Below are 13914 nucleotides of genomic sequence, written 5' to 3'. Positions count from 1 at the left end.
CGACTCTTCACATCTTAAAAGCATTGCTGGCAAATGGACCATCAACATGTTTGTGTTTCATTAACACAGCTCCCTCTAGTGGGAAAACGTAAACTTTGCAGGCACAGCTTTCTCAGTGGCTTACAAAACAAACAGTGAAATGACTGATATTGAAATAATACATTTTGTGAGGCTAGCAAACCTTCAAAGTGTGCTCATGTTGCTTCATGTAAGTAAGTTCTGTCATTGTTTTGTGTTCGACACTGAAGAAATAGTAAACATTGTGTATATTCAGCAGATACACTTCAGGCGTCTGATGGGTTAAGTGTCTCCTGTCTGGGTGTCCGATACAACCTAGTTGTACCTACAAACAGACACATTTACTTCCACGGCTACATTTTCAGTCAGACAACATAACCTTGCTGATATAATTTGTGTACCCTGTACAGAATTTCAGCACCAAACTGGCATCCTAAAACGTTCAGTAAAGATGGAATGCTTAAAAACAAACAAGCAAACAAACAAACAAACAAACAAAAAACAAAGCAAATCCCTTTTTTGGTAGTCGGTACACTCAAAATGTAAACCAATATCCTGGCATGAGGGCCAAAGTCATTTCACAATATTAAGCCAAAATGCTCATTTCAGGACAGAACAATAAGCTGGCATTTACTCTATTCTAAACAGTCTTCCCAAATCCGACTAACGTGGGTCTGAGCTGGCATACAAACAGGTGCTCCTCCTTAAAAAACACTCTCTCATCCCAATAAAAAAAAAAACACCGCCGACTGCCCCAATGTGATGTTTTTTTTTAACTTGCAGCAGTTCTGGGTACGGCAATGCATGTTTTTTTTGGGGTGGGGGGGTTCAAGCTGCAGGGCTGCTACACGAACTGGTATGAAGCCTGAGCGCCCCCTGTTTGTGGAGTGTGCTCAGTGTCCGGAACTCCAGCGGCATGGTGTGGGGGCTGGCGCGAGACGTGAACTGGTACGTAAGCGTGTCGTAGTAGTGGTACTTCACCACGTTCCCCTGATGGTCGCGGTGGAATGGCCAGAAGCCGTATAGGTGGATCTCGTCACAGAAGCGCGTGGCCATGGTGTACATCAAGAGGCCAGTGGTGGGACGCTTGATCTGCACCTGATTGGTCAGCCAATAGCTGTGGAGAAAAGGGATTGGTTGTTAAGTAAGGGAATCTATAGACTGCCTCAGACCCGACTGGCCAACTGGTGGCTTTAGAGAGAAGGTTGGTGAATAGGTGGGTCGGCACAGGCTGTCTCAGACTGACTGGTCAGCCAATCACTATAACTTAACTAATTTAACTCTTCAAACTTTACGCAAATTTACATTTACACTTACGGCAAAAATTAAACACTGCTTTACAACTGATGGCAGACTTCCTCAACAGCTTATTAAGAAGAACAATAAAGCCTATGGGTACAAAGCATATTTTCCTCAAAATGTGATGACATCCTGTTTTGATAACTTCGCCAATTATTTGCTTACACACACATTCAGACAAAGCCTCATAGTTAAACATCTGTGGCCAGACCACTTAAAAAGAGAAGCCCATGATCATTCAACAATATCCATTATAAGGCACTGAACCCTCACTGGCCTTATATTCACAATGGCGTTCCACTCATCCTTAAATAAACCCCTACAATACACCCTGGTCCCTATCCCCATGTGGTGCCTTTCACTCACCAGAATGTGAGTGTCTTTGAGAGTGTCTTTTGCAGTGTGTGAGGTGGGGGAGGTGAGAGAAGAGCTTCCATGTGGGGGTAATAGAATCCTTTGGTGAGAGGGGCATAGATCACCACAGCCCCCATCTGGTGCTCTCACTCACAGCCTGAACTATAGGGCCCCCCACACAATAATGACAACAGCGGCTGGCCCTGAGGAGAGCTGGCTGTGGTTGTTAGCAATCCAGCAGCCATGCCACCACTGCACAAGGGGTATCTCACTGCTCCGAACGGGGCAAAGGTTGAGCTATTTAAAGAGCACCTTTGCATTCAGACGACTCAAAAAAAAACCTGAACCGCCTGGGGTAATGTGTGGCATAAGACGCCTGACCTTTACCACACTCGCTTCAGTCAGACGTAAGGTCTGCATTTTCAAGAAAGACCTCCGTTTCACCTCCAATCACTGATAAATGGCTTCTATGGGCACTGCCTGCTGGATAACACCAAGATAATGAGGTGAACAAAGAATAGCCACAGACCGAGAACAAATATGAATTTTTCACTGTAGGTCATTCTATATAAATGAGGCTCGTCCTGGCCCTGTGCGGCTCAGTGGGGCTCAGGTCCCCATTACGGGAGCAACAAAATGTCTGAAAGAAAAGGACTCTGAAATGGCTTCCTCTGGTTTTATGGCAGAATCAAGCAAGTGTTAGTTAAATGTATACCACTTTGTCTCTGTGTTAAACCATACTTGTGCATTAGGCAAGATATCCAGCAACAAATAACCTCCTCTTCTTGTGTAGACCACAGACAAAAGGTGAGTGAGGACAGCATTAAAGCCTTAAAGTGTGTTAGAGAGATATCAATCAGCATGGGGTATACAGAGATGTTTAATTCTTTATAAACCAAAAGGGAGGTCAGACTTTAATGATTAGGAGAGCTAAAACTCAATGTGTCTCATTAAAATGAACCGCCAACATTATGAGACAGTTTGTTATTTTCGGCTCCTCTGATGTTTTGAAGTCTGGCACTCGTGTGCAGCTGCAAGTTTCACTTGTTGGTCTACTCTAGGCAGTAGCAACCTGTGGTGAATGCAGGTGGCTGGTAGCATTAAGCTCAGGTAAAAATAGCCTGCTGAGAGCTTCTAAAGCTGTGGGATAAATGTCCCTCCAGGGTGTGTGTAATCATCAAGGTTCTCACACTCTCACACTCACACACACACACACACACACACACACACACACACACACACACACACACACACACACACACACACACACACACACACACAGTGTCACTCTCTTTATCTTCACACTCTAACAGCATGCTTCTTCCACAGTGACGGGGGAAGGTGGCGCTCACATTAAGCGTATGCATGAGAATGAGACGGATGGCTGAGTCCAGAGACACACACACACACACACACACACACAGACACAGACACAGAGTCTCCTTACCCTCTGACAGCGTGCAGCAGCCTGAGCGAGGGGAAGGCCGTGCGCACATTCACTGTGTGCATGATAATGAGCCGGATGGCCCACTCCACCCTCTCCTCTCCCCCCTTGGCCATGAAGGCAGGGATCCAGAGCACACTGCCGCTCAGGTCCTGAAGCCGCTGCACGAACCGCTGACGCCACTCCTCGCTGGACAGGTCCTGGAAGGCGCGCTGCACCACTGACGGGTTCATGGTCACCAAGTTGGTGCGGTGGCCCACATCCGCAGCGAACTCATTGACGGGGGCCAGGTTACACCTGAGAGACCCAGCACAGAACAGACACCAGTCACATCCAGCACCTCTGCAGAACCGCATTACCTGTGTGTGACTTCCAGAGACAATATAAACTGATATATGCACAGCCTAGCAATTGATTCATATTGCCTAGGGCGTGTGGCAAGACAGGCCTACAGGCAAAACTAAAAAACCCAGGTAGTGATCTCCCATTTTACCTCTTGCTGACAAGGATAGATCATACTTTTATGAGCGAGATCCTGGCTTGAGTTTTCTAATGCAGCATTTCTCATGCATGCCCCCCAGCACTTCCCCCCCTCACCATACTCAGCAGTACTGTGTTGGCTGTTGAATCCTTTTTTCTGGGAGTTTCAAGGATCCACTATCTCCAGGAACCTGAAGTGGGAACCCAACATGAACACCATCATCAAGAAGGCCCAGCAGAGGATGTACTTCCTGCGCCTCAGGAGCTTCTGATCATGTTCTACACTGCAGTTATAGAGTCTGTTATGTGCACTTCAGTAACTGTCTGGTTTGGTTCAGCCACCAAACTAGACAAGAACAGACTCCAACGGACAGTCAGGTCTACCGAAAAGATAATCGGTGCCAACCTGCCCACCATCCAAGACCTGTACACCGCCAGAGTCAGGAAACGGGCAGGAAAAATCACTGCAGACCCCTCACACCCCGGAAACAAACTTTTCAAACGCCTCTGTCAAGCTAAAAAGGCACCGGATGCCTAAAAGAGCCCGGATGATGTAATGTTGACTTTCGAACGACTCTTGAGTGACAGTTGCTATGCCAACGCCAATACGTCACCCTAACGCGATTTACCTCAGAGCATCTTGCATTGTACTTTGCTACCTGAGACCAGCTTGCTTGTATTTGACCTACAATAAACCAACCAAAACAACCATGTGCTTGATGTTTGACTTTGGTAGGAAAGTGGTTGATTCGCTAGTTGGTTATAGTATCAAAGTAAGCACATTTCATTAGCTAGCTCGTGCTAGTGTAACGAGCTATCTTGTTAGCTTGAAGCTATTCATCTGTTGTTGTGCTTAAATTAAGAAATTAAGTCCTTAATGTGTTGTGATTTTAAGACATATCTGACGGCACCCACAATTAAATTTGAACAAAACAGGGCATTGTTTGCACAACATTTTACTAAAGAACAACGGGGGCTTGCTAGCTTTGACATGCTAGCGGACATTGCTAACTTACAGGTTACCAGCAGGCAGGTGTAGCTAAAACTTTTTATTCGCTTAATATTGTGCCTAAACGGATACTATGTACCCCGACACTTTTTGGCTATCAGTCAGAGAGTCTCAAGAGTAGTTCGAAAGCCATCAGCTACGTTTTAGTCGCTTAATATTGTCGCACAAAAGGAGGAATTGCCATTAGCAATATAGATGCTAGCGCGCGAAACCTGTTGATGTGTGCTTACTTACAAAAGACCGGCAGCCAATATTAAGCGTGTAAAAAGTACCTGATGGCTTTCGAACAACTCTTGAGACTCTCTGACTGATAGCTAAAAAGTGTCCGGGTGCGTAGTGTCCGTTAAGGCACAATATTAAGCGACTAAAAAGTAGCTGATGGCTTTCGAACGACTCTGAGACTTAAAGCTAATAAGCGCCCGGCCTACGTGGTGACCGGATTACGTAATGCTAACGTTGGCATAGAAACTGTCACTCAAGAGGCGTTCGAAAGTCAACATTACGTCACCCGGGCTCTTTTTGGCATCCGGTGCCTTTTTAGCTTGACACCTCCCCTCTGGTAGGCGCTACAGATCTCTCAGATCTCTAACCTCCAGACACAAAAACAGTTTCTTCCCCCTCGCCGTCTCACTGTTGAACAACTCATAGTAACATATATATTTATCCATGTAGCATATATTTTTTATCCCTGCACTTCTTGCACTCTCCACTTCTTCTTTGCACTATTGTACATTCCCAGCTCCTGTATATACTTTCTCAAACTTTCATAGACCATTGCACTGTTTGTTTTTGTATTGTATTGTATTGTGTTTTAGTTTTTTGTATTGTATTGTGTTGTGTTTGTTTTTGTATTGTGTTGTAATGTATATTATGTGTAAGCACAATGAGAGTCAGTTCACCAGGTCAAATTCCTTGTTTGTTCAAACTAACTTGGCCAATAAAATCTGATTCTGATTCTGATTTCTCAAATGGTGAGTTGTATGCCAAAAGTGAGTAGCAGAGTCGTTTTGAATGGGTCGCAAAGTGTCTACGTTTCTTCAGAACCTTGATAACTTTTGTAGAAAATATATGAACAATGGGCCTCATTCATGAACGCCTGGAAATGGGTTCTTTAACAGCTGAAGTGTCTCAGGCTGTGCTCCCCCGCATGAGGATTCTTATATTGAAGGTAGGTGTCAATATGTATGTTTGCATAACAAGCAAATTTGATGAATATGATATGAAGCTCAAAATCTATTTTAAATCTAATGTAAGGCTGTGAGGGACCGAGGCCACCCCACAAAGAACACAGTGCAGGAGACGGTGACTTCATATAAAAATATATCTCTTATTTATTTACGTACATGGGGGATTCTCTACATCAACCCCAAACCAGTGCACACAAAATAAACAACATGTTTCGCAATACTGACAGTACTCACAGTAACTCATTAGGCACCCTAGGCACCTGCTTGGCACCAAACTAGGCCCAGAAACTAAGCATGAAACTTAGTACATAAACTAACGGCACAAAACATGGCAAACAGTGTCCACACAGCTAGACACAGAAACACTAAACCTCACAGCAGGTCAGCGCTTAACCTTCAGGCCTCTCTCAAGTTCTCCCTGAAATAGAAGCACCCTTTAAATAGGGCAGCAGGTTGGGTTTATTGAAACCAATTAGTTCTACCGGGTCCGACCACTATTGTGGGGCAGCCCGGACCCAACCATTGCGGCGTGGGAGTCCACCCCACACTAGGGTCACACTCGTTTTGAGTCACGGTGATAAGGGGGGGATTTCACCTTCTCACAGGCGCAGGCTAATGTGCTATGAGTGCAGGGACAAAAGTAGCTAATATTGTTATGAATACATTGTACGTCACAAGGCCAGACCAGATGTGAGCCACTGCTTTGCTACAAACCTGAAAAAAGACAAACTTAAAAAATTCTTCACTCTTTAAACTCTGTTTTTTTTTTACATTGTTTGTTTACACAGATTTGTAAATCAAAGGTCCTATTTTCATTTGGCATTAAAGCAGATCACTTAGATCCATTTATTGTCAGGTCAGTGTCACACTTGCCCTTTTCAATGTGAAGATTGCATCCAGAGGGAGATCCTCATCTATTCTTTTTTTTTTTCATTAAAACTATGAGAATTCTACAGTGCCTCACCAATGAAAATGATCAAACTAAAGCCTCTCAATATCTGGTACAACTGCATTGTTCTCTGTTTGTTTACCAACTGTAATAGTGATTACAATCTTTCTCACTGGTAACAATGTGAACATACAATCATCATACTATCAAGTGGAGGAACATGCACAAACTGTTTGTCCAGGGAAACTGAGAAGATACAACTGATTAAGCAACAAAACAATTACTTGAATGCTTATTCCCAATTCAAATTTGTTCATATTGTTCCTTTCACAATGAGAGTTTACAAGATGGAGGTGTTTAGAAATCAATTCCAAAAAAATCTGTTCCAAAAAAACAGCCAGTGGTCCACTATGGGAAAAACTCCTCTTTTTAACATGAAAGATCCTTGGGCAGTCCTGGAGGTGGAAGGGGCAGAGGGAGGAAAACTGGAGGAGGAGAGAAGGAGAGGAGTACTGTGAGGAGAAAGGGAGAAGACTAAAAAGGGGGAAGAGAGGAAAGAGGAGGCGATAAGAGAGACTGAGAAAAAGAACAGAAAAAGCTGTTGGGTGAAGAATATCAAAGAGGTAAAAGTATTGTGTATGTTTCACAGCAGGTGCATATCCTGCAACGCTTCTCAACAACAAAGCAAACGTTCAGCAACTCATCACCCCACACTCTTCAACAGCAACCTTCCTACTGAAGCTGTACCCATCACCTCTGTCATCCATGTTACACACACCATATGTAGTGTGGGGCTGAGCACACACACACTGGGACGGAATGCAAAACCCTGGAATCAATTTTGTCCTTGATCTGACACTGCTGTTGTCTAGGAACCCATTGCCATAGGGATGGGCAAGGTGCTCCAGGGCCCTGCTGACCTTTATCATTGAACACACCAGAATCCAAACTCACAAAAGCACTCTTGGTCACATGAGTTGTCTTTCTCCATCACTGACACCATGTGGGGTCACACTGAGCAGAGCATGCATACCATGACAGCTTCATGGAATCAGTCAGACTCACTCTACTAATAATACCCTCATTCACATACACCTCCTGATTTCTTTTCCCTAACCCCTACCGCACGCATGCACACACGCACGCACGCACGCACGCACGCACGCACGCACGCACGCACGCACGCACACAAGCACGCATACACGCACACACCGACACACAGGACACATGTACACACACACATACACACACACATACACATACACACACAGACACACACACTAACCAACAAACTATACTGAGCATGTATCTTACTAGCTCTGTTAATAGGATTCCCATAACACCGCCCGATCACCCTCCTCCTTTCCTCACCCCTACCTCTCATCTCACACAGATGACCATCTGCTGAGAAAGGAGATGATGAACCAGCAGCTGCGCCTGCATATAACAAAGCAGGGCGATGTGAGGATGGAGTGGAGAAGAAAAAAAAGAAAATGAAAAAAGGGGGGGTAAAAATGAGAATGGGGCTGGTCTGCTGTGGAAGAACGCGCAGGCACAGGCCTTATCTCATTGCCTGAGTACCCCTACAAATCCCCACAGCCCCATTAGCTCAATGCGCTTTCTCCCCACTGGCTGCTCAGACTAAACCACGTGCTCGAGCTCCGACCAGCCCACTAGACCACTCCTTGCCCTCGGCTCCACTGGGATAGACACTGAAGCAGCAGTGGCTGGATTTAGACCCCTGAGAGACCTGGGTGAACCGACCTCAGTGCCCTGGAGGCAGAGGCGAGGGGGGGAGCGAGGGAGGTGGGGTGGGGTGGTTGACAGGGTGGATGTGAATGGGTTGGCGACAGTGAGGCTTTACAGTACAAAAGAAGAAGGAAAAACAGCCAGGCTTGTCATTCATATGCTGTTCAAAGACAGGGACAATTATCGAGTCAGCATGACCTCCAAGATGGCTGCTTTTCTAGGGTTGTTTTAATTAGAATGCACACGAGAAGAGGGTTGTCAATGGGCACGACATTCATTTAACATCTGTCTTTTCATACACTTCAAGTCCAGGCTGAGTGTGTGTGACTGACACGGATTGTGCCAGTAAAAGTGCCACTGCCATCGGCAACTCATTACACTTTCAAAGGATTGTAGAAGCTTGAGAAAATGCCAAATACGCCTAGCAGGTATTTAAACTGCACTCAACATCTCTGGAGAACCATTTTTGAAAAAAGGACAGATTTAAAAAACGAAAACTGTTCAGTGATCAAAGAGAGGATGGTTAACGGTCCTAACAGTGTAGGGAGGTTGAAATCACTGTGCATTGTGTTAAAAACCTACCGGATGACAAAGTCATGCGCATCAATTTCAGGCCCACAGCTACTGTTGAGCAGTATTCCCGAGTTCCCAACGATGGCACAGCGTTTGTGGTGCTGATTCTTCATAGGAGAGGCCGTGGGCAGGAGACGGTACAGGTTCTCAGAGACGTTCATCGTGCTCTGGCGATCGAAAACATAATGGATGATGTCTCCAGGCTTCAGAGTTCCCTTCAGTATAGAAATGTCTCTCTCAGGATCCAAAAACTTCAGGATATTCTTCCTGAATGAGAAAGATATGCTCTTAGAGTTTATCTCTTGAGGCTGGACGAATCCATACAATACTACAGCTTATTCAAGTCTGTTTACTATTTGTAAGTGAATTGTGAGATAGAGTTTGAGTACCTGATCATGTTGGAGAGTGTCCTATTGAACGTCCATTCTGGAGGGGATGCAGAGGTTGCATTTCTGGCAAGCTGAGCTGAGGAGCTGTTGTCTCCCTTGGATTTCACGACAGGAGCGGAGCTAGGCACCAACACCGTACTTCTGAGGGCAAGATAACAGGAGAGAAAAAGTCAACGAGCATTAGCAGTACACTATGGTCTCTGCCAAGCAATGGTGTGGAATTTGAAGTCTTGCACTAAGCTGCGGAGCGGAGGTGTTGCTTTAGTAGCGCCTAACAAAGGGAGAAGAACATCTGAAGCATGTACAGGTAAAATAATGGTGCGATGTGTTGTTTTGTTGTAAAAACAACAAAACATACATTTTCACCAATATTTCTAGCTTTCCAGACTGTTTGTTTGCCTATTGCATTGTACGCCAATCTGACCTGATATTGTCTGTTCATATTACTCCTGTTTTGAAATATGTATCCAAATGCATAGTAATCAACTGTACAACGTGTACTTGAAATGCTACTAAACACGCTTTAGTCCTTTCAGAATGACATAACTGTTCTAGTTCTAGAAACATTATTTTGACAACAAAAAAGACAAATCATACTGTTAACCAAGTGAACGATATTATACTTTAGGTTATTATATGGATCACAATTACATGCAACCGTATTAACCGTATCAAGGTGATTACAATAAAGACAGTGTGATGGTCAAATGGTGACTTGAATGGATTGTGACAATCTCCAAGCATTCCCAATAGCAAGCACATTTGACATGTTTCTATGGAAACTAGAAACTTAAAGTTACTTTTATGAAAATTCTTCCAGACCATCTACTGCTAAATATAAAAAACCCTAACAAATCTCCAAAATATAATTACATCGTTTAGAAATGAACAATTGTTTTGTGCCCCAGTCTGCTGGGACAATGGACGAAATATTCTCTACAGACCTGTTGAGTTTTGGAGCAGAACTGTGCAAATAGTACTTCTGAGATTCTCCAATGTTCCTGTGGAAAATGAATACACACAGTCAGGGTAATGAAAAATTCCTACACTGTGCTATGAGCCTTGGGAAAGCAATCACAGAAAGTGGCATGGGTGAAGGCCGATTTTCAACCAAGTTTGATTCTAGGTGTCAAAAGTGACTGAGGTTGTCGGAGGCTTGTGTATCCCCCAATATGTATTTAAATGAGAAATGCACTCATAAGACTGATATGAGAGATATGAACTGACTGTCTTACATCACAGAGATGGCGCCACAAAACAGAGCAGCCATACCATTGATGTAAGACTTCAGAACAAGATGGAGGACAGAATTATCATTTGAAAGGCGTGCTGGACAGGTGCAGCCTCTGCAATCAGCAGCAGGCTTCCCTTGAGAGGTGGAGATGGTTTAACCTGTGGATGGTTGCATTTACCTACAGTCAGTTGCAGATCACCCCAACCTACAAACAGGAATAAGACAGAAGAACAGAACATTTTGTACTTTGGGCAGGCAACCCGTACCAGCAGCATCTATGGCAAATACAGCCAGGAAGACGTACCCAGCTAAGCTACAAAAGAACTAAGAAACTAACACCTAGAGTAGGGGAGGGGATGACTCATAGACAGACCGCTGGCTTTAGTCTTTGGCATGTGCTTTTGACTACAATAAATGGGATAAATGTGGGTACGGCCAGTTCAGGGGATGAGTGGAAAGCTCTTCAGGTTTGTATATGTGGATAGAGGACACTATGTCTGGATGAAAAAGTACACTGAGCACCCCTTGTTGAGGAGTAGCCCAAGTCTGTTGGTTGAAGTCCAGTGGCAGGTCGAGCACCAAAGACCACATGATGTACCCCTTCTACAGATAAAGGAGGACCTGGTACACTTGCACGTCATGCAGCTGGTGAACAGCCAGGACAAATCAATCAATTATACTTAAGCTGGGTAGTTGGGTATTGGATATTTTGAGTGACATTGATATATGTGAAATATATGGCACAGGTGGCTATTTTCTCCCAGCTAAACATGTCTGATACTCACAGGGCAACAAAACGGCTATTATTTATACACTGGACACACGGATTGGAGCGATCAAGACAAATGGCCACAGAAAAACTCCATAACATCACCTACTACCACCTAACTGATTATCCATTCATTCCCCTCTCAAAGCTGAGATGGTCTGTTCTCTCTTAAGACAGTCTTGATTGTCTGAAATCAGGGTTCAAGGCATCCCTTCGAAATGGAATCTTCTAGGGAAATTATGCGTTTACTTCCTCATGACAAAACATGCTGTGCACTGCCAGGGGGAAAGTTACAAACACACCTGATATTTTCACACTGAAGCCCTGGAATGACCGAGCAGCATGATTAAAAAAAAGATTGTTTGGGAATAATGACGCTAGCTCCAAATTTATCCACCAATCAGTTCCCAATGGAGGGTAAAAATCCTAATTAGGAAATGTACAATTGCATCTAGCCCTACAAATCATTCTGGCAAGCAAACATGCAGTCTGAAGCCTTTTGTTCGATGTCCCTCGTGACAGACCACGGGAACATGCCATTCCTCAATTATCTGTGCAAAAATAAGACAAAACCGGTCAATTACCACAGGCATCAAATACAACAATGCAGAGTCTGACTATTTTATCATAAATAAACAAGCAACTGTCCTTGGATCATATTGGCAGCCAGCTGCTGCTTAAATCTGCATTCAGCAAACAGCCTGAGGTGGTTACTCTTCTTTTTTTTCTCTCCAGAACTGTTCTCCTAAACCTCAGAAGTCTGATTTTTCAAGTGTTTGTGTTGCATCTCTCATTCAGCAGGACGTCTTGTTTTTCACAAGATAGGGTGTATCAGCTGAAGTGCCTCAATTATTTTTGGTGAAAGGCTGACAGTTTTATTTATTTTTGTCCTCAGGCTGTTGCTCTCCCTCTTGCTAACAAATCAAACAGTAATCCCCTCTCTGCTCTCAGCTAACAAACCCAGCATGTACTGAATGGAGCTAAGAGCAAACAGAATACTGAAGTGTTGAACCACACCACCACACACTGCCTTTGCCATTTGTCACTGTGCCAGAGGGTTTCTCTGTTACTGTGGCTTGCATGATGCTATTGATTCAGCGTTGGAGGCAGTTTGAACAGGTCACGGTGGCTCAAGGTGTGCAGTAGCCTGTCATACCTGTTCCTACCTGATTTAGATATAGAGAATCTTCAAGGTCCTTAGCATACATAATTTCACTCTAGCAATGCTTTGTTTTGTTATTCTGTGGCTGACAAGCTCTGAAAAATGTAGGCTCACTCTTTTTGTTCATTTAACAGAAATACTTTGTGAATTTCATGTTCATGTTTAACCCCAGGGCTCCTGTTAGACGTCAACTTCAAGCAGCTGTTCAAGACCTCACGCACACACAGACACACACAGCAATAAGGCGCCTGCACTGTTGATTCTAACGGTGCAGGGCATTTATGATAATACACTGAAGTTGTTAATGCTTAGAGGAACCACAAGCAACAGTCTAATTACTTAGTAGTACTCAATATACATCAGCTAATCACATTTCTTATTCATTAAAAGCACATCAACGCAGTCAATGAAACATAACACTAAAATCCCATTAATGTTTTGTCTGCACGTGGCGTTAAACGTGTTTAACGATTTATTTTAAGGTTAATTATAACATACTTACGCTATTTCTTCTTCCACTTCAGAAATGTCAGCAATAATTAAAAATATCACCAACATAGTGACAATTCCGAAAAGCAGCGCTCGAAATTCAAAAGGCATGGTTAGATCAACAAAGGTTCCTAGTCCCCTTGAAGAAAGAAACCAACTATCGTTTCGTTAACAGCGCACGGTGTTCTCTCATCTCCAGGGCGCAAGTCAGTCGCATATATCTCATTCCGATTGTTTTTGGTATCAATCGACTTGAGTTTGGGTGGTTGCGGTCTGTTCGTTAGTTGATTCAGATTATTATGTCTGATAATGTTCCCTTCAACGGACCGCATCAGTCTGATGGAACAATTGCCAGTCTCTTGTCCCCCTCTTCGGCTGCCTTCTTCTCGCCTGGTTATCTCTCAGGGTTGGACTGCTTTCATCCACAGCACTGTTCCCTAGTTAAACTTTTGAGACAACTACATCAGTCTCACAAGGGTTTACCGATACTATGACACTGTCCCCTCACCTTAAAGGCACATGCCTTGTCTAATGTATTCCGTGATAATCACGTTGATAAACTCATCACGTGTGTTAGGTCGGTAATTATCAGATTCACTGCTACAACCTGCCCTGGCAATGAAAAGAATTACAACCGACATTTTTTAATACGACTAATCACCTTAATTACTAAAAGCTAGGCATTATTTGAGGACAGCAGACAAGGCTGGTATTCTTTAATTGGAAGCAGTTTTATGAATAAAGTGATAAGAATCCGATTAGCTATGTATATACTGTAGGCTTCTCTTGCGTTTTTTGTAACAAATCCCTGTCACTCAAGCTTAGTTTGCATTTTATAGGTCAATCCGTGCCACTAATTAATGATGTTA

The 13914-nt window shown here is 43.8% G+C and overlaps 1 protein-coding gene across 1 annotated transcript; it reads right to left on the bottom strand.

Moving 5' to 3' along the window:
- Positions 1-317: 317 nt before the first annotated feature.
- st8sia2 (ST8 alpha-N-acetyl-neuraminide alpha-2,8-sialyltransferase 2) lies at positions 318-13355 on the bottom strand. The gene is made up of 6 exons (XM_080841604.1): positions 13059-13355; positions 10336-10392; positions 9392-9532; positions 9012-9269; positions 3119-3412; positions 318-1135 (listed from the first exon to the last, which is right to left on the bottom strand). The coding sequence occupies exons 1-6, from the start codon at positions 13154-13156 to the stop codon at positions 847-849; spliced, it is 1137 nt and encodes a 378-aa protein (XP_080697730.1). The 5' UTR covers positions 13157-13355; the 3' UTR covers positions 318-846.
- Positions 13356-13914: the final 559 nt, after the last annotated feature.

The sequence above is a fragment of the Sprattus sprattus genome (assembly GCF_963457725.1).
Source record: "Sprattus sprattus genome assembly, chromosome: 7".
Classification (NCBI taxonomy): domain Eukaryota; kingdom Metazoa; phylum Chordata; class Actinopteri; order Clupeiformes; family Clupeidae; genus Sprattus; species Sprattus sprattus.
This window is presented reverse-complemented; position numbering and strand designations above follow the sequence as displayed.